At 43.3% G+C, this 23,335-nt stretch overlaps 2 gene segments (V, D, J or C); both read left to right on the top strand.

The window, feature by feature from the left end:
- Positions 1-190: 190 nt before the first annotated feature.
- Positions 191-766, top strand: LOC115180399 (Ig kappa-b4 chain C region-like; the record flags this gene model as incomplete). The annotated part of the segment is given in 1 exon segment: positions 191-766. A coding segment is annotated over 1 exon segment (336 nt), but the record flags the coding sequence as incomplete, so codon positions are not given.
- A 40-nt stretch (positions 767-806) lies between these two features.
- Positions 807-22,612, top strand: LOC115180133 (immunoglobulin lambda constant 1-like). The segment is given in 4 exon segments: positions 807-875; positions 9,741-9,915; positions 18,676-18,726; positions 22,102-22,612. Coding segments are annotated over 4 exon segments (615 nt in total).
- Positions 22,613-23,335: the final 723 nt, after the last annotated feature.

Genomic DNA, 23,335 nt, shown 5'->3' with positions numbered 1-23,335 from the left:
AACCACTTTATACTTGTTTGGTTCATAAATCTGCTGTATCATATTACTTTAGTGTTTTCTCCAAATCTTGTAAACTATCTAACTTCTACATTTCTATTTAGAGGGCATTTCCAGTTGACTTTATTTTGATGTGTACTTTGCTGAAGATAATCTCTTTCTGTAGCTGTACTTGATGTAGTTACTTAGTTGATGTGTTCTGTTTGTTCCAGGTAACAGTGCCCCCACCCTCACTGTCCTGCCCCCCTCTAGTGAGGAACTGTCCAGTACAGCAACAGCCACACTGACGTGTCTGGCCAACAAGGGCTTCCCCTCAGACTGGACCATGAGCTGGAAAGTGGACGGGACCAGCCAGAAGCAGGAGGCCAGTCCCGGGGTCCTGGAGAAGGACGGTCTATACAGCTGGAGCAGCACCCTGACTCTCACTGCCCAGGAGTGGACCAAGGCAGGAGAGGTGACCTGTGAAGCCCAGCAGAATTCCCAGAGTCCAGACACCAAGACCCTGAGGAGGGCTGACTGTTCTGGGTAGGACCCCGCAGTCACACACCCCTGTGGAGAGAGGCTGCTGGTTCCTCTGCTTTAACACCCCTGCTGATTCCTCTGCTTTGACTCTGTTCTGAGTTCAGATGTTCTCTGTCTTATTAGTCGCTGACATGTAGACTAACAGGGGACTTTGCTTGAGTTCATGTGTCAATCCTCTCTGTAGACTGAGGTTGTATCTATCAGGTATGAAGGGAAGACCCAGATGCAGACCACTTTGAATAAACAATAGTTTAATGTTCCAACAGGGGCAAGCAGTAGACAGGACAATGCAGGCAGGGGTCAGAAAACCAGAGGTTGGGCAACGGTACCAGACAGCAGGCAGACTCAGGGTCTGGGTAAGGCAGAGGACGGTAATCCAGAGGGGGGGTAGAGGTACTGGTCAGCAGGCAGGCTCAGGTTGAGTGGTCAGGCAGGCGGGCTCAGAGTCAGGACAGGCAAGGGTCAAAACCGGGAGGGAAAGAAAAGAGAGACTAGAAAAAGCATGAGCTGAGACACAAAACGCTAGTCGACTCGAACAAACAAGACGAACTGGCAACAGACCAACAGAGAACACAGGTATAAATACACAGGGGATAATGGGGAAGAAGGGCGACACCTGGAGGGGGGTGTAGACAATCACAAAGACGGATGAAACAGATCAGGATGTGACAGTATCAGTGTTAGATGTGATGTGTTCTGTTTTATTACTATTAGATACTGTAGGAATGTTTGCTTTGATGCTTTGATGAATAGATGAAAATAAAGATTTCCCTTTGGAACAAATATTTTTCTTGTTTCTTTCAAAAATGTGACTTTTGATCAATATCTTGGACTCACCAATGTGACCACTCCTGTATTTATCTAAAAAGTTGTCAAAATAATATTACAAGTATCACATCTTCAAGATAGAGTCTTCTCTACCTCCAACCCCCTGGTGACAGGGTGAACATCTGGTGACAGTGCTGCTCTATTCCGGGACAAGCAGAACCACCCAGCCCTGTCTATGTAAATCTCAGTTTCACTCCCACAGCTACCAGTCTAACAGTTGACCACTGCCTGAAATACCCTGGACTGGGACAGATGAGTGAGTGGACTGGTTTGAACCTTTATGGTGGATTCAGGGAGGAAGACATAACAGATATGCCACCATGCAATTAATAACAGATAAAATTGTTATTATACTTTATGTAGATACTGTATATAGCTCCTCCCACCAGTAGAGTACATGTGTCTGATGTTTGAGCCCCGCATCATGTCTCATTCACAGATCTAACAGTCACTAACCTGCTCATCAAACCAGTTAATATAATGCTAGAAGATCACATCCATTTAAATCAGACATTTGGTTGTGAGGTCCACATGAGGACTTGTTTTGGGGCCTGAAGTGAATGTAACTTTTGTAATGTTGAGGCCATAACAACTTTTGTTTTACTTCTGGAGATCTTGCTTTGCAAATTGACAGGTATTGTGTTTCAAAACATCAAATTACTTCTATAGGTTATGATGACAAATACTATAAGTCATAACCATGATGATGATGAGGGTCATGTGATCTGAATGTGTCACGCCCTGATCTGTTTCACCTGTCCCTGTGATTGTCTCCACCCCCTCCAGGTGTCGCTTATTTTCCCCAGTGTATTTATCTCTGTGTTTGCTGCCTCTCTGTGCCAGTTCGTCTTGTATGTTTAGTCAAGTCAACCAGCGTATTTTTCCCCGTACTCCTTTTCTATTCTCTTTTGCCAGTCTTCCTGGTTTTGACCACTGCCTGACTCTGGACTACTTTCTCGCCTGCCTGATCATCCTGCCTGCCCTGACCTTGAATCTGTCTGCCCTTCAGTACCTATTGGACTCTGAACTGGTTTTGGACTCTGCCCCCTGTGTCTGCATCTGGGTCTCGCCTTGTGCCTTGAAAGAATGATTGCTTTCTAACCATATTGTTGTGCCACAGTTGACCTCATCTACTGATCAGTGTTCCATGTCACTGTCTCTTCCCCCTCAGCACCTGCAGTAGGTCCCAGCTGTAGCAGTACAGTCACTGTGCAGTCTGACTGAGGGAGGTTTTTGTACGGCTCTGTATCACTGTGTGAACACATTTACTATTGATGATGTGTAAACTCTGACAGTAGTAATCTCCTGCATCTTCAGCCTGGACTCCAATGATGGTCAGAGTGAAGTCACTCCCAGATCCACTACCACTGAATCTAGATGGAGTCCCAGAGAAGAGGGTGCTTCCATAGTAAACCAATGCTTTAGGAGTTTCTCCAGGTTTCTGTTGATACCAGGCTAAACATGGTTTACCTGAACTCCAACAGTTAGGATACACATCACTGCTGGCTTTACAGTTCAGAGAGACTGTCTGTCCAGGGAGAACAGTTTTCACTGTAGGTGACTGAGTCACAGTGATCTGTCCTCTAGATTCTGCAACAGAGAACAAATATCAACATGTATTAATAACACATTCTTAACAACCTTTAAGTTCACTCATTGACTTTTCATTATACAAACATGGAACTTAATTTTCTTTACCCTTGAAGCAGAAAGCAAGTGTCCAGATGAGGATGGTGATAAAAGTCATGGTTGTTGGTTCTGTTGTCATGGAGGACAGCTCTCAGTCATGAAGTGTTAAACTCACAGGAATATAAACACTCCCAGACCACTGAAGCATGTGCTGTCGATGCAGAGCATCAACACTATGCAAATCATCTTCTGATCTTCTCCCCATCCACCATTAACTTAGACCACTAAGTATCCATCAGATTAGAACTTAGATTCCATTACAATCTGATCTTGCGCCAACAATTGTCACCAAATAATAATAGAAGTCCATATTAATATGTAAATAAGTTAAGTGAATAAAAGGGTAAGAATAGAGAATGGATATTATTGGTTTAAGGGCTATCACATATGATCACATTTACTGTTTAGCAACACAAACCCATAATGAATAAAGGAGAGAATAAAACATACATTCCTACAGTACATCACGTTATCATAGAACATATATAACTTTGTCTGTTGATTCGTTTTATGGTCATATGGTATGGTAACATATCTATGGAAAAGAGGAATAGCAGTCAGTTTACACCTCCCAGTGATTATTGGTCATGTGTCGCCCCCTGCAGGGGGAGTAGTGTTAGTGCAGTGAGCTGTGTGGACTGAGTGGATTGAATAATGTACTACTGTACTATTAGACTGACACTGAGAGAAGAGGGGCTCCACTGTGTATGATGGCTACTCTGTTCCTGACTGAGCTCAGCTCCCTTCCTCCTCTCCTGTGTTTCTGATCAGACACACTTGTACTCTGTAGACCATCATTACAATACATGAAACCCAGCATCTCCTCTACATCTTAATATTTCACTGTATTTATTTATCCTTTATTTAACCAGAGAAGTCACATTGATATTTACATATTGTTCAAGTGAGCCCTGGTCAAGAGAGCAGCATACAGTATACGCATGAGACACAACACCACATAAAACATAACAATGAATGGAAGTTAAAACAGTGCAAAACGCATGACAGTTTAAAATAGCAAATTTTAAAACATATGCAATCATTGGTCAGCAGTCCTCCAATCTAGGATTTAAAAAGATGATGGGTCAGAAAATCTAAAAGCCCTTTTACCAAACTCAGTTCTTGTGTTGGGAACATTATATAAAATACAGTTCTGTGATCTCAGACAGTAATGTCCATGACTCTGTTGGGTGAATAAAGTGCTTAAATATAATGGCAGTGGCCCTAAGATGTCCTCATAGACAAATGTACCACTGAGTCTTTTACCTCACAGTTAAGAATGTGTCACGCCTGCGGCGCCAGGCTCCCCAGCATTACGCACTCCTGCCACCATCATTACGCACTCCTGCCACCATCATTACGCACTCCTGCCACCATCATTACGCACTCCTGCCACCATCAGTACGCACTCCTGCCACCATCAGTACGCACTCCTGCCACCAGCATTATGCACTCCTGCCACCATCCGTACGCACACCTGCCTTTCCCCGTCATGCGCATCAGCGTATTATTGGACTCACCTGGACTCAATCACCTGTTTATTACCTCCTCTATATTTGTCAGTTCCCCAACACTGTTTCCCACTGTTTCATTAATGTTATTATGTCGTTGTTACCCGTGTGCTGACGCTGTTCCTGTCTTGTTACCTGTCTGTTCCGCATTAAATGTTCAACTCCCCGTACCTGCTTCTCATCTCCAGCGTCGGTCCTTATAGGATGGCCATCCTACTAACTGATACAAGGTACAGTGATGTGTTAGAGGTATTGTGTTGGTTACTAATCTAACAGCATCATGGTAGAATGTCTAGTGTGTGCAGGTAAGATCCTGGAACATTCCAGAATATCACCATAGTCCAACAAAGGCTAGAAAGTGGCTGCAACAAGGTCTTTTCTCGTTTTGAAATTAAAAACAAGACTTATTCTTTAAGAAAAAGCCCAGCTTAAGTTTAAACTTTTTAGTGAGCTGTTGAATGTACCAAGTAATTTATGTTCGTAACCAAGCTCATGATCTAACATTGTTGACATGATTAAATGTAATTTATGTTCATATTCTGTAAATACTATAAATATGAGTAGGCTATTCTGATCAGATCCATTCCTAAACAATATCTGTATAACTACCACCATATGAGTAGTAACTCTTATTTAACCACTTTATACTTGTTTGGTTAATAAATATGCTTTGTACTGTATCATATTACATTTTGTGTTTTTTACTACTTTGACCAATGAAACTTTGACATTACATTTAAGTCATTTACATTTACATTTAAGTCATTTAGCAGACGCTCTTATCCAGAGCGACTTACAAATTGGTAGATTCACCTTATGATATCCAGTGGAACAACCACTTTACAATAGTGCATCTAAATCCTTTGGGGGGGGGGGGTTAGAAGGATTACTCTATGCTATCCTAGGTATTCCTTAAAGAGGTGGGGTTTCAGGTGTCTCCGGAAGGTGGTGATTGACTCCGCTGTCCTGGCGTCGTGAGGGAGCTTGTTCCACCATTGTGGTGCCAGAGCAGCGAACAGTTTTGACTGGGCTGAGCGGGAACTGTGCTTCCTCAGAGGTAGGGAGGCGAGCAGGCCAGAGGTGGATGAACGCAGTGCCCTTGTTTGGGTGTAGGGCCTGATCAGAGCCTGAAGGTACGGAGGTGCCGTTCCCCTCACAGCTCCGTAGGCAAGCACCATGGTCTTGTAGCGGATGCGACCTTCAACTGGAAGCCAGTGGAGAGAGCAGAGGAGCGGGGTGACGTGAGAGAACTTGGGAAGGTTGAACACCAGACAGGCTGCGGCGTTCTGGATGAGTTGTAGGGGTTTAATGGCACAGGCAGGGAGCCCAGCCAACAGCGAGTTGCAGTAATCCAGACGGGAGATGACAAGTGCCTGGATTAGGAACTGCGCCGCTTCCTGTGTGAGGCAGGGTCATACTCGGCGAATGTTGTAGAGCATGAACCTACAGGATCCATTCACCGCCTTGATGTTAGTGGAGAACGACAGGGTGTTGTCCAGGGTCACGCCAAGGTTCTTAGCACTCTGGGAGGAGGACACAATGGAGTTGTCAACCGTGATGGCGAGATCATGGAACGGGCAGTCCTTCCCCGGGAGGAAGAGCAGCTCCGTCTTGCTGAGGTTCAGCTTGAGGTGGTGATCCATCATCCACACTGATATGTCTGTCAGACATGCAGAGATGCGATTCGCCACCTGGTTATCAGAAGGGGGAAAGGAGAAGATTAATTGTGTGTCGTCTGCATAGCAATGATAGGAGAGACCATGTGAGGATATGACAGAGCCAAGTGATTTGGTGTATAGCGAGAATAGGAGAGGGCCTAGAACAGAGCCCTGGGGGACACCAGTGGTGAGAGCACGTGGTGCGGAGGCAGATTCTCGCCACACGACCTGTCAGGTAGGACGCAATCCAAGCGTGGGCCGCGCCGGAGATGCCCAACTCGGAGAGGGTGGAGAGGAGGATCTGATGGTTCACAGTATCAAAGGCAGCTGATAGGTCTAGAAGGATAAGAGCAGAGGAGAGAGAGTTAGCTTTAGCAGTGCGGAGAGCCTCCGTGACACAGAGAAGAGCAGTCTCAGTTGAATGACCAGTCTTGAAGCCTGACTGATTTGGATCAAGAAGGTCATTCTGAGAGAGATAGCAGGAGAGCTGGCCAAGGACGGCACGTTCAAGAGTTTCGGAGAGAAAAGAAAGAAGGGATACTGGTCTGTAGTTGTTGACATCGGAGGGATCGAGTGTAGGTTTTTTCAGAAAGGGTGCAACTCTTGCTCTCTTGAAGACGGAAGGGACGTAGCCAGCGGTCAAGGATGAGTTGATGAGCGAGGTGAGGTAAGGGAGAAGGTCTCCGGAAATGGTCTGGAGAAGAGAGGAGGGGATAGGGTCAAGCGGGCAGGTTGTTGTTTGGCCGGCCGTCACAAGACACGAGATTTCATCTGGAGAGAGAGGGGAGAAAGAGGTCAAAGCACAGGGTAGGGCAGTGTGAGCAGGACCAGCGGTGTTGTTTGACTTAGAAAACGAGGATCGAATGTCGTCGACCTTCTTTTCAAAATGGTTGGCGAAGTCATCCGCAGAAAGGGAGGAGGAGGGGGAGGGGGAGGAGGATCCAGGAGGGAGAAGAAGGTGGCAAAGAGCTTCCTAGGGTTAGATGCAGATGCTTGGAATTTAGAGTGGTAGAAAGTGGCTATAGCAGCAGAGACAGAAGAGGAAAATGTAGAGAGGAGGGAGTGAAAGGATGCCAGGTCCGCAGGGAGGCAAGTTTTCCTCCATTTCCGCTCGGCTGCCCGGAGCCCTGTTCTGTGAGCTCGCAATGAGTCGTCGAGCCACGGAGCAGGAGGGGAGGACCGAGCCGGCCTGGAGGATAGGGGACATAGAGAGTCAAAGGATGCAGAAAGGGAGGAGAGGAGGGTTGAGGAGGCAGAATCAGGGGATAGGTTGGAGAAGGTTTGAGCAGAGGGAAGAGATGATAGGATGGAAGAGGAGAGAGTAGCGGGAGAGAGAGAGCGAAGGTTGGGACGGCGCAATACCATCCGAGTAGGGGCAGAGGGAGAAGTGTTGGATGAGAGCGAGAGGGAAAAGGATACAAGGTAGTGGTCGGAGACTTGGAGGGGAGTTGCAATGAGATTAGTGGAAGAACAGCATCTAGTAAAGATGAGTATTGCCTGCCTTGTGAGTAGGGGGGGAAGGTGAGAGGGTGAGGTCAAAAGAGGAGAGGAGTGGGAAGAAGGAGGCAGAGAGGAATGAGTCAAAGGTAGACGTGGGGAGGTTAAAGTCCCCCAGAACTGTGAGAGGTGAGCCATCCTCAGGAAAGGAACTTATCAAGGCGTCAAGCTCATTGATGAACTCTCCAAGGGAACCTGGAGGGCGATAAATGATAAGGATGTTAAGCTTGAAAGGGCTGGTAACTGTGACAGCATGGAATTCAAAGGAGGCGATAGACAGATGGGTCAGGGGAGAAAGAGAGAATGTCCACTTGGGAGAGATGAGGATCCCAGTGCCACCACCCCGCTGACCAGAAGCTCTCGGGGTGTGCGAGAACACGTGGGCAGACGAGGAGAGAGCAGTTGGAGTAGCAGTGTTATCTGTGGTAATCCATGTTTCCGTCAGCGCCAAGAAGTCGAGGGACTGGAGGGTAGCATAGGCTGAGATGAACTCTGCCTTATTGGCCGCAGACCGGCAGTTCCAGAGGCTGCCGGAGACCTGGAACTCCACGTGGGTCGTGCACGCTGGGACCACCAGGTTAGAGTGGCAGCGGCCACGCGGTGTGAAGCGTTTGTATGGCCTGTGCAGAGGGGAGAGAACAGGGATAGACAGACACATAGGTGACAGGCTACAGAAGAGGCTACGCTAATGCAAAGGAGATTGGAATGACAAGTGGACTACACGTCTCGAATGTTCAGAGAGTTAGCTTACGTTGCAAAAATCTTTTGACTAAAATGATTAAAATGATACAGTACTGCTGGCTGGTGAAGTAGGCTAGCTAGCCGTGGCTGCGTTGTTGACTTTGTTTGAAAGTGTAGCTGGCTAGGTAACCTCGATAGTTTCAGTGCTACACCTTATGATACAAAGGCAGCTATGTAGCTAGCTAACATAACACTAATCAAGACGTTCCTTTGTAATGTATTTAGTTTCTACAATGCTGCTCGTTGATAATAGTTGGCTAGGTTTGGAAATGGCGTCGCGGGGGACGAAAATAGCTGGCCAGCTAACCTCGATAATTACTCTAAACTACACAATTATCAAACTATGACAAACTATGACAGAGACAACTTATTGACTAAAATGACTAAAGTGATACAGTACTGCTGGCTGGTAAAGTAGGCTAGCTAGCAGAGGCCGCGTTGTTGACTTTGTTTGAAAGTGTAGCTGGCCAGGTAACCTCGATGGCTTCAGTGCTACACCTTACAAGGCAACTATGTAGCTAGCTAACACAAGCTAACCTGGCTAGCTAACCTCGATAATTACTCTAAACTACACAATTATCTTAGATACAAAGACAGCAAAGACAACTATGTAGCTAGCTAACACTACACTAATCAGATCGTTCCGTTGTAATGTATTAGTTTCTACAGTGCTGCTAGTCGGTAGAAGTTGGCTAGCTCGCTAGCAGTTGTTGACTAAGTAGGAGAACGGTGGCGCGGCGGACGAAGATAGCTGGCTAGCTAACCTCGATAATTACTCTAAACTACACAATTATCTTTGATACAAAGACAGCTAAGTAGCTAGCTAAAAAAATTGCTCAGATCAAACAAATCAAACCGTTGTAATGTAGTGAGATGTAATATTACCTGTGGAGCGGAATGCAGCACGACCACTCGCACCAAACCCGGAAAACATTCACTGGAAGACATTTCCAAGTCACTTTATTTTATGTGTACTTTGCTGAAGATAGCTCTTACTGTAACTTTACTTGATGTAGTTTCTTAGTTGAATGTATTCATGAATGCCAAAGGAAGCCAGGCTTCCCCAAAACATTGACCAGAAACTAAAAGAGTGGAGAAAGCAACCTCGTGAGCAAAACATCTCCCCCCTGTCTCTATGTGAAGCACATCTATCTGAAGCTGTCTGGTCAAAAACATATGACATTGTTGCAGCCCCTAACTTGAATACAAGAGAAGCCAGCAAGGATTTGAGGGAAGCCAGCAAGGACTTGATATCAAATATCTGGTTCTTATTCGCTGTTTGTGCCACTCTCTGCAGCTTGCTGTAAGTCATGCTTCCAATGACACCATCCCCCGTAGTGTGGAGTACTTGGTACGAGAGACATATAACTGGTTTTCAGTGTCTCCAAAGCGCAGGGAGGCCTACAAGGCCATATATGAGACCATCAACTGTGGGGAGAAATCTTTACAGATAACCAAGGTGTGTGCCACACGTTGGCTCTCCATTGAACCCACGGTTTCAAGCATTTTGGACCAGTGGGAGGAGCTTAGGCTGCATTTCACAGTCACCAAGTCCAGTGAACACTGCTACATGGCTGAGGTTTTATACTCCTTGTACAGTGATCCTCAAAACATATTGTACCTGACTTTTTTGAAGTCAGTGCTGGGTGAGGTACAGTTGGCCATCAAGGCTTTTGAGGGAAGCTACTTGACAGCTTGTTTAGCCTGATCAAGTCTGTGAGCAGCAGGATGCTGAATCCACTGGCAAATGTTGATGTACTCAAAGCGCCAATAGATGGATACATCAGTCGCAAATCGTACCTTGGTTACCTTTTTGAGACAAAGGCAGCTGATGTCCACCTTGCACCTGAGGATGAAAACAATGTCCGAAAGTGGTGTGTAGCCTTCACCATCTCCCTCACTAATGAGTTGAGGGTGAGACTGCCAGACTACATTGAAGCATTGCAGTACATGTCAGTTTTCAATGTGGAGGAAACTCTAAAGCACAATAAGAGCCCTGGAGAAATAGAAAAAATAGCCAACCTCCTTGGCTACTCCCCTGCAGAAATAGACAAGATTGTCCAGCAATGGAGTGCCATCCATCTTAGTAAATGGAATGAGACAAAAAAACACACTGGGCTTCTGGAGTGAGATTTGAAAGTTCAGGGATGCAGCTGATATCAACCCATTTCAAGAACTTGCCATGGCTGCTGTGTCTGTGTTGTCCTTGCCACACTCGAATGCTGAAGTCGAGAGAGTATTCAGCCAGATGAGTGTGGTAAAAAGCAAACTTAGAAATCAGATGTCCTTGCAGACCCTTAACTCCATCCTGTACATTCGATATGGACTGAAGCTGTCTGGTGAGGCTTGCTTTGAGCACCAGCTGCCTGATAATGTTTTGCAGCTTTTTGGCACATCAGCTGCTTACTCATTTAAGTCAGCTCCCTCAGTTGCTGAACCTGCCATAGAGAGCCCTGACCAAAATGACGATGACCCACTCTTTGTGTGAGCCAGCATAGCCTTTGTGTGTGTGGAGGGGGGTCTGGAAAAAAAACTATTAACCTGAATTAAGGCCAGACTAGTTACCATAATTTTCTCACATTGCCATTGACAGTTTTTTCTATTGTCTCTTTTTGGTCCATTTAGATTGTTAATGTAGATTGTATACAAATTGTAAAAACTGTTATGGTTAAAAATGTTCATGTTTTACTGTGACTTGTTGTAGGCTCCTAAGGTTAAAAACCAAACCAAATGAAGAAAACTAAACTTTAAAAAAAAAATAATAATAATAAGTAACTCCGCCAGAGTCTCTTTTGGGTCACTTTTGCCAGGCCCAAGCCCGGATAAAGGAGGAGGGTTGGAATTGTGACATTAAAAAAACAAGAATAGACAGAAGAAAGTTCATTTGTAGTTCTAAACATATTTAGGGTGTTTTTTGCTCACTTTTTGTCTCTCCCACGACTTTATTCCTCTCTCCTACAGCGTCCATCAGAATTACATGCACATGGCCAATTATTCAAATTAGGCGATAACGTAATTTAGCGACTTCTAGCAACTTTTAGGACAGCCAATAGCTACTTTCCTTACTGAGGAGTTGGCAACACTGCGCTGACTTGTCATTCTCACTCGCCATCACTTACCGCTGTTATCAAATTGACTCAAGCTAGCCACAAGTTCTGACTGAGCTCAATCGTCATGAAATACAGCGATGAGTTTCTCTCTCTTGGTTTTGTACAAACTTTGAGAAATAACGAGGATCGCCCGCAATGTGTGTTGTGCGGGGAAGTGCTTAGTAATGAGTCTCTCAAAACGAACAAATTAAAATGACACGTCTTGACCAAACATCCACAGCATGACGGTAAACCCAGAACAGGGCAGAATGCTTCAGGAAACAGTGCTTCGACAGTGGAAGAGTAAGTCAATTAGCAAGGCATTGTTGTCATTTTATAACAGGTGATGAGCACCATCTCTCATAGAAGTAGATGTGAGTTTCTCTTTCAAACTATCCCCTCATACTCAGCTAATAGCTAATGTTACCCAAAGCAAGCTAGCAAGATACTGATAGTGCAACCCCAAGTAACAGTACAGATGAAGATGAAAAATGATCAGGCCTATTGTACATCTTACTGTAGAAATTATTGTTGAAAACAAGTCTAGGTTGGAACTGTTGCTGTTAAAATACAAGTCATATTTTTTATTCTAAATAAAATGATTTAACACATCACACAGATGTAGACCCTAACACACACAGCTGATAAGATAAATCAAGAGTAGTTCATATTTAGATTTTAAAAAATGTAAATAGTTTGTTGTAGGTGGTTTTTGATCAGAGGCTTTCTCTGCCCCTCTAACAGGCATTCAAAGAGAACAGAGCTATCCTCAAAGCTTCATACCAGGTGAACCTAAATATAGCCAAGGCAAAGAAGCCCCACATAATAGGAGAGGAGCTCATCAAATCCTCCAGCATGGCAATGACCCAAAACACACAGCCAAGGCAACAAAGGAGTGGCTCAAGAAGAAGCACATTAAGGTCCTGGAGTGGCCTAGCCAGTCTCCAGACCTTAATCCCATAGAAAATCTGTGGAGAGAGCTGAAGGTTTGAGTTGCCAAACATCAGCCTCAAAACCTTAATGACTTGGAAAAGATCTGCAAAGAGGAGTGGGACAAAATCCCTCCTGAGATGTGTGCAAACCTGGTGGCCAACTACAAGAATTGTCTGACCTCTGTGATTGCCAACAAGGGTTTTACCACCAAGTACTAAGTCATGTTTTGCAGAGGGGTCAAATACTTATTTCCCTCATTAAAATGCAAATAATTTTATGACATTTTTGACATGCGGTTTCTGGATTTTGTTGTCGTTATTCTGTCTCTCACTGTTCAAATAAACCTACCATTAAAATTATAGACTGATCATTTCTTTGTCAGTGGGCAAACGTACAAAATCAGCAGGGGATCAAATACATTTTTCCCTCACTGTATCTCTGAGTGAGGAGGCAGCAAAAAAGTGGACTCAGTCCCACTTTCCAATGACACAGTGGGCAAAAGAATAAGAGATGTCAGTTGACATACAAGCATCTGTGATAGATGAGACGAATCAGCACAATAAATTATCTCTTCAATTAGATAAGTCAGTAGATGTGTCTGAAATTCTGCAGTTGATGGTATATGCAAGATGCGGATTTGATGATATCCAGGAGGAATTTCTTTTCTGTGACCATCTACAAACAACAACAAGGGGAGATGACATTTTTAGGGTGGTAGACACTCATTTGAAAGACTTACAAATTGACTTAGCAAATTGGGTTGGGATTTGCACAGATGGTGCAAGATGCATGACTGGGTGCAACTCCGGATTCATAGCTCATGTCCGCAGAGTGGTGTGAAACTGACACATTGTATTCTGCACAGGGAGTCTTTGGCCAGCAAAGCATTACAACCTAACCAAGGGGCTGTTTTTGACTCAGTCTTAAAGATGATGAATCTGATCATGAAGAGACCTCTTCAAACAAGGCTGTTCAGAGAGCTTTGCAAGGAGATGGGAGCAGACCATGAGCACCTGCTCTTTCATTGTGTCCAGGGGGAGGGTCCTGGAGAGGCTGTGGGAACTGAGAGGAGGTTCTGGCCTATCTGCAGAAAGAGGACAGTGACCTTGCAGACCTCTTCCATGACAAACTGTAGTTGGCTAGGCTGGCTTACCTGGTTGACATTTTCAGAAGGCTCAATGAGCTAAACACAAGCCTCCAGGGCAAGGAATCAACCATTTTGGAGCTTGAAGATGGCCTCATAGGATTCACTGCACACCTGGGATTGTGGCAGTCACAGCTGAAGGCTGGCGCATATGGCATGTTCTCTGTTCTGTCAGCTGACATGCAGCAAATAGATTCCCCCCTATGTGAAGCTGTGAAGAAGGATATGGCTGAGCACACGGCCAGCCTGCAGCAGAACTTTGACCGGTACTTTCCTAACCCACAGAGATCTCAAAAACTTTGATGGGTGAGGAATCCCTTTCAAGCAGTGTCCTCATCAGACCTAGGACTAAGTCTGCCAGAGATGGAGGCCTTAGTGACACTACAAGCAAGCAATGGCAGCAAGATGCTTTTTGAGGCAAACACCTTCACACAGTTCTGGGTTGTTCATCTACAGCAGGAAGGGGTTTCCTGCCTGGCTGAGAAAGCAGTAGATGTTCTGATCCAGTTTGGCACCACATACCTATACGAGTCAGGGTTCTCAACTCTGGCGTTCTTAAAAAACAAGTACAGAAACAGACTCAATGCTGAACATGACCTCAGGGTTGCACTGTCAAACTGAGCCCAGAATAGACCTGCTTGTTGAAAACTTCAACCAGCCACACCTCTCATTAGGAGTGTGTGTGTGCTGGTCTACATCTGTGTGATGTGATCAATCAGTTTATTCCAGTTAAGAATACAAGTTATTTATTGTATTTTAACAGCAACAGTTCCAACCTATACTTTTTTTCAACAATCATTTCTACAGTGAGATATACAGTAGGCCTGATCATTTTTTATCTGTACTGTTACTCAGGGTTGCACTATCAAAAACTGAGTCTGTGTGTGTTCTGTTCACAGGAGGTTGGTGGCATCTTAATTGGGGAGGACAGGCTCATGGTAATGGCTGGAGCGGAATTGTATCAAATACATCAATCACATGGTTTCCAGGTGTTTGATGCCATTCCATTTGCTCCGTTCCAGACATTATTTTGAACCTTCCTCCTCAACAGCCTCCTGTGGTTCTGCTATAAATCTGTGATGTGATCAGTCAGTTTATTCCCGTTCAGAATGAATTAAGTTATTGTATTTTAACAGCAACGGTTCCAACATAGACAGTTATTAATGGGGAAAGATAAACATGAAAAGATATTTATGAGTATTTCATTTTTATTTTTATTTCTATATTGCATTTGTTTTAGGCATAAGGGCAATGAAATGTACCGATATGTAGGTATAGTTGCATGTTTTCATAAGCTTGGGTCCCAGGAAAACACAGCATTTCTAATTTGATTCCCAGGCGCATAAGTTTAAGAACCCCTGGACTAGGGGATTCTCTCTACCACATGCAAATGCTTCTGTGGAGCTCAAAAGTGTAGCCATGCAGCCTATTTTGGCGGTTCACAATATCGGCCGTACGGATGTGGAATTCGAGTGGAGGAAGCCAGCCGTGCCCAACCAGGTGCTTTCAGTGGAGGACCTGTACCCGGCCTAAGACTACAACCCTCTGTCCTGAGAGCCCACAGAGGAAGATCTTCAGTGGCTAAGGAACCATCTCCAGGACAGGTTCAGTGGAATAGCATGTCTCCTTGAACCTGTCCCAGAACAACCACTACATTTTCTGTCATCCTTGTCTGTACTAGACAAGGAATAATTTAAACTCAATATCGATATCTTGGACTCTCAACAATGTGATGATCACACCTTCCTTAAGCTACATTTGTTTTAAAAGTTGTCCACATATATTACAAGTATCAGAGATTCAAGATAGTCATATAGCCTTCTCTACCTCTAACCTCCTGGGGACAGAGTGAACATCTGGTGACAGTACTGCTCTATTCTGGGACAAGCAGAACCACCCAGCCCTGTCTGTGTAAATCTCAGTTTCACTCCCACAGCTACCAGTCTAACAGTTGACCACTGCCTGAAATACCCTGGACTGGGACAGATGTGAGTGGACTGATTTGAATCTTCATGGTGGATTCAGGGAGGAAGACATAACAGATATGCCACCATGCAATTAATGACAGATAAAATTGTTATTATACTTTATGTAGATAGTGTATATAGCTCCTCCCACCAGTAGTGTACATGTGTCTGATGGTTGAGTCCTGCATCATGTCTCATTCACAGATCTAACAGTCACTAACCTGCTCATTAAATATCGTGTATGTAATGTTAGAAGGTCACATCAATATTTGGTTGTGAGGTGCATATGGGAACTTGTTTTACAGGGCTAAAATTAAGAAATATTTATGGACTGTAATTGTGGAGTTATGACTGGTATTGTTTTTAAATCTTCAAAAAATGTTATGAACTTCCAGGTCATAACAAATATAACCAGTCACAACCACAGAGATCCTACTAAATTCCTATTATATTAAATAGTTGTAATAGGACATTCTATGATCACAACCATGATGATGAATGTCATATGATCTGAATGATTGTGTCCTAGCCATATTGTCACATGGCACAGTTTAGTGACCACTGTTCCATGTCACTGTCTCTTCCCCCTCAGCACCTGCAGTAGGTCCCAGCTGTAGCAGTACAGTCACTGTGCAGTCTGACTGAGGGAGGTTTTTGTACGACTCTGTACCACTGTGTGAACACTGGACCACTGTGGTAACTCTGACAGTAGTAATATCCTGCATCTTCAGCCTGGACTCCACTGATGGTCAGAGTGAAGTCACTATGAGATCCACTACCACTGAATCTAGATGGAGTCCCAGACTGAAGTCTGTTTGAAGAGTGCATCAGGAGTTTAGGAGCTCCTCCAGGTTTCTGTTGGTACCAGGCCATACAGGTGTAATCCCCAGGACAACCATCATATACCGTCACACTGGTTTTACAGTTTATAACAACTGGCTGTCCTTGGAGAACAACTTTCGCTGCAGGAGTCTGAGTCACAGTGGCCTGTCCTCTGGATTCTGAAACAGAGACATTTAAATACATTTTTATTGAACTGCGTTTGTTTTGTCTACATTTTCATGAATCTGAGTCTGTTGACGCAGAGGTAATTTAGATGTAATATTTCAATAAGAAAATAATTTGAAGATCATGAAATTCAATAGTTTTACCCTGTATTAAGAACATAAATATCCACAAGAATCTCATGATCAAAGTCATTGTTGAAGTTCTGTTGTCATGAAGGACAGCTCTCAGTCATGAAGTGTTCAACTCACAGGGCTATAAACACTCCCAGACCACTGAAGCATGTGCTGCCTATGCAAAGTGTTCTATGTAAATAGTCTTCCTGGTAAGGATGATACTAATTATACAGATTATGTTATCATATTTGCAATACCTAATAATGTAAATATATAATGATTTGCGTTCTTCAATGGATTTACTCATAACCCAGGACTATCAGTCCGTTTTGTATTATACTAGTTACTTCAGTACTACCAGTACATAATGTATTGTACTAGTTACTTCATTACTACCAGTACATAATGTACAGTTGTGGCCAAGAGTTTTGAGACTGACACAAATATACATTCTCACAAAGTGTCAAAGGCTTTTATTGACAATTACATGAAGTTGATGCAAAGAGTCAATATTTGCAGTGTTGACCCTTCTTTTTCAAGACATCTGCAATCCGCCCTGGCATGCTGTCAATTAACTTCTGGGCCACATCCTGACTGATGGCAGCCCATTCTTGCATAATCAATGCTTGGAGTTTGTCAGAATTTGTGGGTTTTTCTTTGTCCACCCGCCTCTTGAGGATTGACCACAAGTTCTCAATGGGATTAAGGTCTGGGGAGTTTCCTGGCCATGGACCCAAAATATCGATGTTTTGTTCCCCAAGCCACTTAGATATCACTTTTTCCTTATGGCAAGGTGCTCCATCATGCTGGAAAAGGCATTGTTCGTCACCAAACTGTTCCTGGATGGTTGGGAGAAGTTGCTCTCGGAGGATGTGTTGGTACCATTCTTTATTCATGGCTGTGTTCTTAGGCAAAATTGTGAGGGAGCCCACTCCCTTGGCTGAGAGGCAACCCCACACATGAATGGTCTCAGAATGCTTTACTGTTGGCATGACACAGGACTGATGGTAGCGCTCACCATGTCTTCTCCGGACAAGCTTTTTTCCGGATGCCCCAAACAATCGGAAAGGGGATTCATCAGAGAAAATGACTTTACCCCAGTCCTCAGCAGTCCAATCCCTGTACCTTTTGCAGAATATCAGTCTGTCCCTGATGTTTTTCCTTCTTGACACCAGGCCATCCTCCAAAAGTCTTCGCCTCACTGTGCATGCAGATGCACTCACACCTGCCTGCTGCCATTCCTGAGCAAGCTCTGTACTGGTGGTGCCCCGATCTCGCAGCTGAATCAACTTTAGGAGACGGTCCTGGCGCTTGCTGGACTTTCTTGAGCGCCCCGAAGCCTTCACAACAATTGAACCGCTCTCCTTGAAGTTCTTGATGATCCGATAAATGGTTGATTTAGGTGCAATCTTACTGGCAGCAATATCCTTGCCTGTGAAGCCCCTTTTGTACAAAACAATGATGACGGCACATGTTTCCTTGCAAGTAACCATGGGTGACAGAGGAAGAACAATGATTCCAAGCACCACCCTCCTTTTGAAGCTTCCAGTCTGTTATTCAAACTCAATCAGCATGACAGAGTGATCTTCCTCGTCAACACTCACACCTGTGTTAATGAGAGAATCACTGACATGATGTCAGCTGGTCCTTTTGTGGCAGGGCTGAAATGGAGTGGAAATGTTTTTTTGGGATTCATTTGCATGGCAAAGAGGGACTTTGCAATTAATTGCAATTAATTGCAATTTATCTGATCACTCTTCATAACATTCTGGAGTATATGCAAATTGCCATCATACAAACTGAGGCAGCAGACTTTGTGAAAATTAATATTTGTGTCATTCTCAAAACTTTTGGCCACAACTGTATTATACTAGTACTTCAGTACTATCAGTCCCTATTGTATTATACAAGTACTTCAATACTATCAGGTTGGTACTGAGAGTGCACTGTGTGTGAAGGTGCTCACTCTTGTGTGAAGGAGGTTCACACAAGAGTGGAAGTGGAAGTGGCACAAAACTGGTGTTGAAAAGTAAGTCAATTTATGTCTTTCTCTCATAAAACTAAATGTAATCATGCTATTGAACAACATTATGAGATGTTATCATCTTCTCCAGAGGAAAGCCTTCTAGGCTATATATTTTTAGAGATTTCTGTGGACAGATTGGTCAATTTTTAGAGGGCAAAGTCACTGAAGTGAGAGAATTATTATTCTAACGTGCGATTTAAAAAGGGCACATTTTGATGTACAGTATTGCATGTTAGGTCATTGTTCTGTCAAGATGTAGCAACTACTATTTCTATAATATAAGCAACACTTTGTATTGTATTCACAGTAGATGTTAACACTGACATGGTTTCTATAGTTTTGAATAGTATTTTGAGGTAATTTGGGGCTTGTATCTCAGAGTAGATTTGACATAAATTGATATTTCATGTCTTATTTAAAATTGTGAATATTAAATGATACTGTACCCAGACTATATGAAAGGGATTTTTAGTCTAGGACTAGGATTCATCTGTTTCCAGGAAACCCCCTCCTAGTGTTTTGTTGCTCTTGGTGTGCTAAACTGTAGAGCATTTATCTGATGGATTGTTTATCTAAAAATCCATCCAGAGTTTTTTTGCCATTATCTTCATAGATTCAGTGTTTCAGTGTTGTCGGTTGTTCTCTGTACTGTAGCTAGTTGTTCATCCTGTGTGGATTGTTGATCTGAAATGGTTTTGTTCACTGATAACAGTTTCCCCTCTCCTAATGTTATAGAGTAGTAGTAGTAGTAGTTACTGACCCTCTCCTAATGTTATAGAGTAGTAGTAGTAACTGACCCTCTCCTCCCCTAATGTTATAGCGTAGTAGTGGTAACTGACCCTCTCCTCTCCTAATGTTATAGAGTAGTAGTAGTAACTGACCCTCTCCTCTTCTAATGTTATAGAGTAGTAGTAGTAACTGACCCTCTCCTCTCCTAATGTTATAGAGTAGTAGTAGTAACTGACCCTCTCCTAATGTTATAGAGTAGTAGTAGTATCTGACCCTCTCCTCTTCTAATGTTATAGAGTAGTAGTAGTAGTAACTGACCCTCTCCTCTCCTAATGTTATAGAGTAGTAGTAGTAACTGACCCTCTCCTCTTCTAATGTCATAGAGTAGTAGTAGTATTAACTGACCCTCTCCTCTCCTAATGTTATAGAGTAGTAGTAGTAGTAGTAGTAGTAACTGACCCTCTCCTCTCCTAATGTTATATAGTAGTAGTAGTAACTGACCCTCTCCTCTCCTAATGTTATAGACTAGTAGTAGTAGTAGTAACTGACCCTCTCCTCTTCTAATGTTATAGAGTAGTAGTAGTAGTAACTGACCCTCTCCTCTCCTAATGTTATAGAGTAGTAGTAGTAACTGACCCTCTCCTCTCCTAATGTTATATAGTAGTAGTAGTAGTAACTGACCCTCTCATCTCCTAATGTTATAGAGTAGTAGTAGTAACTGACCCTCTCCTCTCCTAATGTTATAGAGTAGTAGTAGTAACTGACCCTCTCCTCTTCTAATGTTATAGAGTAGTAGTAGTAACTGACCCTCTCCTCTCCTAATGTTATAGAGTAGTAGTAGTAGTAGTAACTGACTCTCTCCTCTCCTAATGTTATAGAGTAGTAGTAGTAACTGATCCTCTCCTCTCCTAATGTTATATAGTAGTAGTAGTAAATGACCCTCTCCTAATGTTATAGAGTAGTAGTAGTAACGGACCCTCTCCTCTCCTAATGTTATAGAGTAGAAGTAGTATCTGACCCTCTCCTCTCCTAATGTTATAGAGTAGTTGTAGTAACTGACTCTCTCCTCTCCTAATGTTATATAGTAGAAGTAGTAACTGACCCTCTCCTCTTCTAATGTTATATAGTAGTAGTAGTAGTAACTGACCCTCTCCTCTCCTAATGTTATAGAGTAGTAGTAGTAGTAACTGACCCTCTCCTCTCCTAATGTTATATAGTAATAGTAGTAACTGACCCTCTCCTCTCCTAATGTTATAGAGTAGTAGTAGTAACTGACCCTCTCCTCTCCTAATGTTATAGAGTAGTAGTAGTAACTGACCCTCTCCTCTCCTAATGTTATAGAGTAGTAGTAGTAACTGACTCTCTCCTCTCCTAATGTTATAGAGTAGTAGTAGTAACTGACCCTCTCTTCTCCTAATGTTATAGAGTAGTAGTAGTAACTGACCCTCTCCTAATGTTATAGAGTAGTAGTAGTAACTGACCCTCTCCTCTCCTAATGTTATAGAGTAGTAGTAGTAACTGACCCTCTCCTCTCCTAATGTTATAGAGTAGTAGTAGTAACTGACCCTCTCCTCTCCTAATGTTATAGAGTAGTAGTAGTAACTGACCCTCTCCTCTCCTAATGTTATAGTGTAGTAGTAGTAACTGACCCTCTCCTCCCCTAATGTTATAGAGTAGTAGTAGTAACTGACTCTCTCCTCTCCTAATGTTATATAGTAGTAGTAGTAGTAACTGACCCTCTCCTCTCCTAATGTTATATAGTAATAGTAGTAACTGACCCTCTCCTCTCCTAATGTTATAGAGTAGTAGTAGTAACTGACCCTCTCCTCTCCTAATGTTATAGAGTAGTAGTAGTAACTGACCCTCTCCTCTCCTAATGTTATAGAGTAGTAGTAGTAACTGACTCTCTCCTCTCCTAATGTTATAGAGTAGTAGTAGTAACTGACCCTCTCTTCTCCTAATGTTATAGAGTAGTAGTAGTAGTAACTGACCCTCTCCTAATGTTATAGAGTAGTAGTAGTAACTGACCCTCTCCTCTCCTAATGTTATAGAGTAGTAGTAGTAACTGACCCTCTCCTCTCCTAATGTTATAGAGTAGTAGTAGTAACTGACCCTCTCCTCTCCTAATGTTATAGAGTAGTAGTAGTAACTGACCCTCTCTTCTCCTAATGTTATAGAGTAGTAGTAGTAACTGACCCTCTCCTCTCCTAATGTTATAGAGTAGTAGTAGTAGTAACTGACCCTCTCCTCTCCTAATGTTATAGAGTAGTAGTAGTAGTAGTAACTGACTCTCTCCTCTCCTAATGTTATAGAGTAGTAGTAGTAACTGACCCTCTCCTCTTCTAATGTTATAGAGTAGTAGTAGTAACTGACCCTCTCCTCTCCTAATGTTATAGAGTAGTAGTAGTAACTGACCCTCTCCTCTCCTAATGTTATAGAGTAGTAGTAGTAACTGACCCTCTCCTCTCCTAATGTTATAGAGTAGTAGTAGTAACTGACCCTCTCCTCTCCTAATGTTATAGTGTAGTAGTAGTAACTGACCCTCTCCTCCCCTAATGTTATAGAGTAGTAGTAGTAACTGACCCTCTCCTCTTCTAATGTTATATAGTAGTAGTGGTAGCTGACCCTCTCCTCTCTCCTCTTTTCCAGCTGGTCCCTCTGTCAGGCCCACAGTGTCTCTGCTCCCCCCGTCCTCTGAGCAGCTCTCCGGGGGCTCGGCCACACTGGCCTGCCTGCTGAGTGACTATTTCCCCCAGGGGGCGATGGTTAGCTGGGAGGTAGACGGGGTGGAGGTGAAGGAGGGGGTCCTGACCACCACAGCAGAAGAGAAGGGTGGCCGCTACAGTCGCAGCAGCACCCTGACCCTGAGCAAGGCACGCTGGGAAGAGGGAGAGCTGTACACCTGCAGGGTCGCCAACGACGATACCAGTGATTCGGCCGCCTTCCGGAAAAGTCACTGTAGTGTCTAGAAGCCATTGTAGGGGGCTAGAGAGTCCCCACATGGTGCAAGTGAAGGAAACATTAGTGTTTAAGAGCTGAATGTTACAGTAAAATAATGAATAATATCAGTAGTGCTGTGTGCTCAATGAACTATTTTGAGATTTAGTTGTACATGTCTTCTTGCCTCTGAGTTCAAATAAAGCTTGTTTTGATAAAAAAATAACCGCAAGAGTTTATTTAATCATGATTCCAATGATCTCTATCTCATGAATAGGCAGCACATTTCATACTTATTTATATCAATCAGCTTCTTTCATGATTTAGCATATAGCTACTCTCATGTTTTCAAACAGAATTAAAAGTGTATCTGATCCAACAAATACTCTGCATTAATTTCTACAAATGAATCATGCAGTTATAATGTAGCATCAATACCAGTGATAATGATTAGTGATGTTTGATAATAAACCTCTAAGATCTGCTCTCAGAACTCTCCCTTCTAAATAGTTACTTTTCATAACATATGTATATTTACAATGTTTATTAAATTAGATGTTTTAGCAATGGTTTTCAACAATGTGTATTCTACACTTCATTATTTCCCCTGGTCTTCTCTACCTCCAACACTCTGGGGACGGTGAACATCTGGTGACAGTACTGCTCTATTCTGGGACAAGCAGAACCACTCAGCCCTGTCTATGTAAACCTCAGTTTCATTTCCACAGCTACCAGTCTAGCAGTTGAACAGTTTCACAGACTGAAATAGCCTGGACTGGGCCAGATTTGAGGGATTGGCTGGTTTTAACCTCTATGGTGGATGCAGGAAGTGAAACATAACATATTTGCCATAATGTAATTAATGACAGATAAAATGAGTATTATACTTTATGTAGATAGTGTATATACTGTAGATAGTGTATGTGTGTAGTGTAGATAGTGTAGA

This window comes from Salmo trutta, chromosome 40 (assembly GCF_901001165.1).
Source record: "Salmo trutta chromosome 40, fSalTru1.1, whole genome shotgun sequence".
Classification (NCBI taxonomy): domain Eukaryota; kingdom Metazoa; phylum Chordata; class Actinopteri; order Salmoniformes; family Salmonidae; genus Salmo; species Salmo trutta.
The sequence above is the reverse complement of the archived record's forward strand: the minus strand, read 5'-3'. Positions and strand labels throughout refer to the sequence as shown.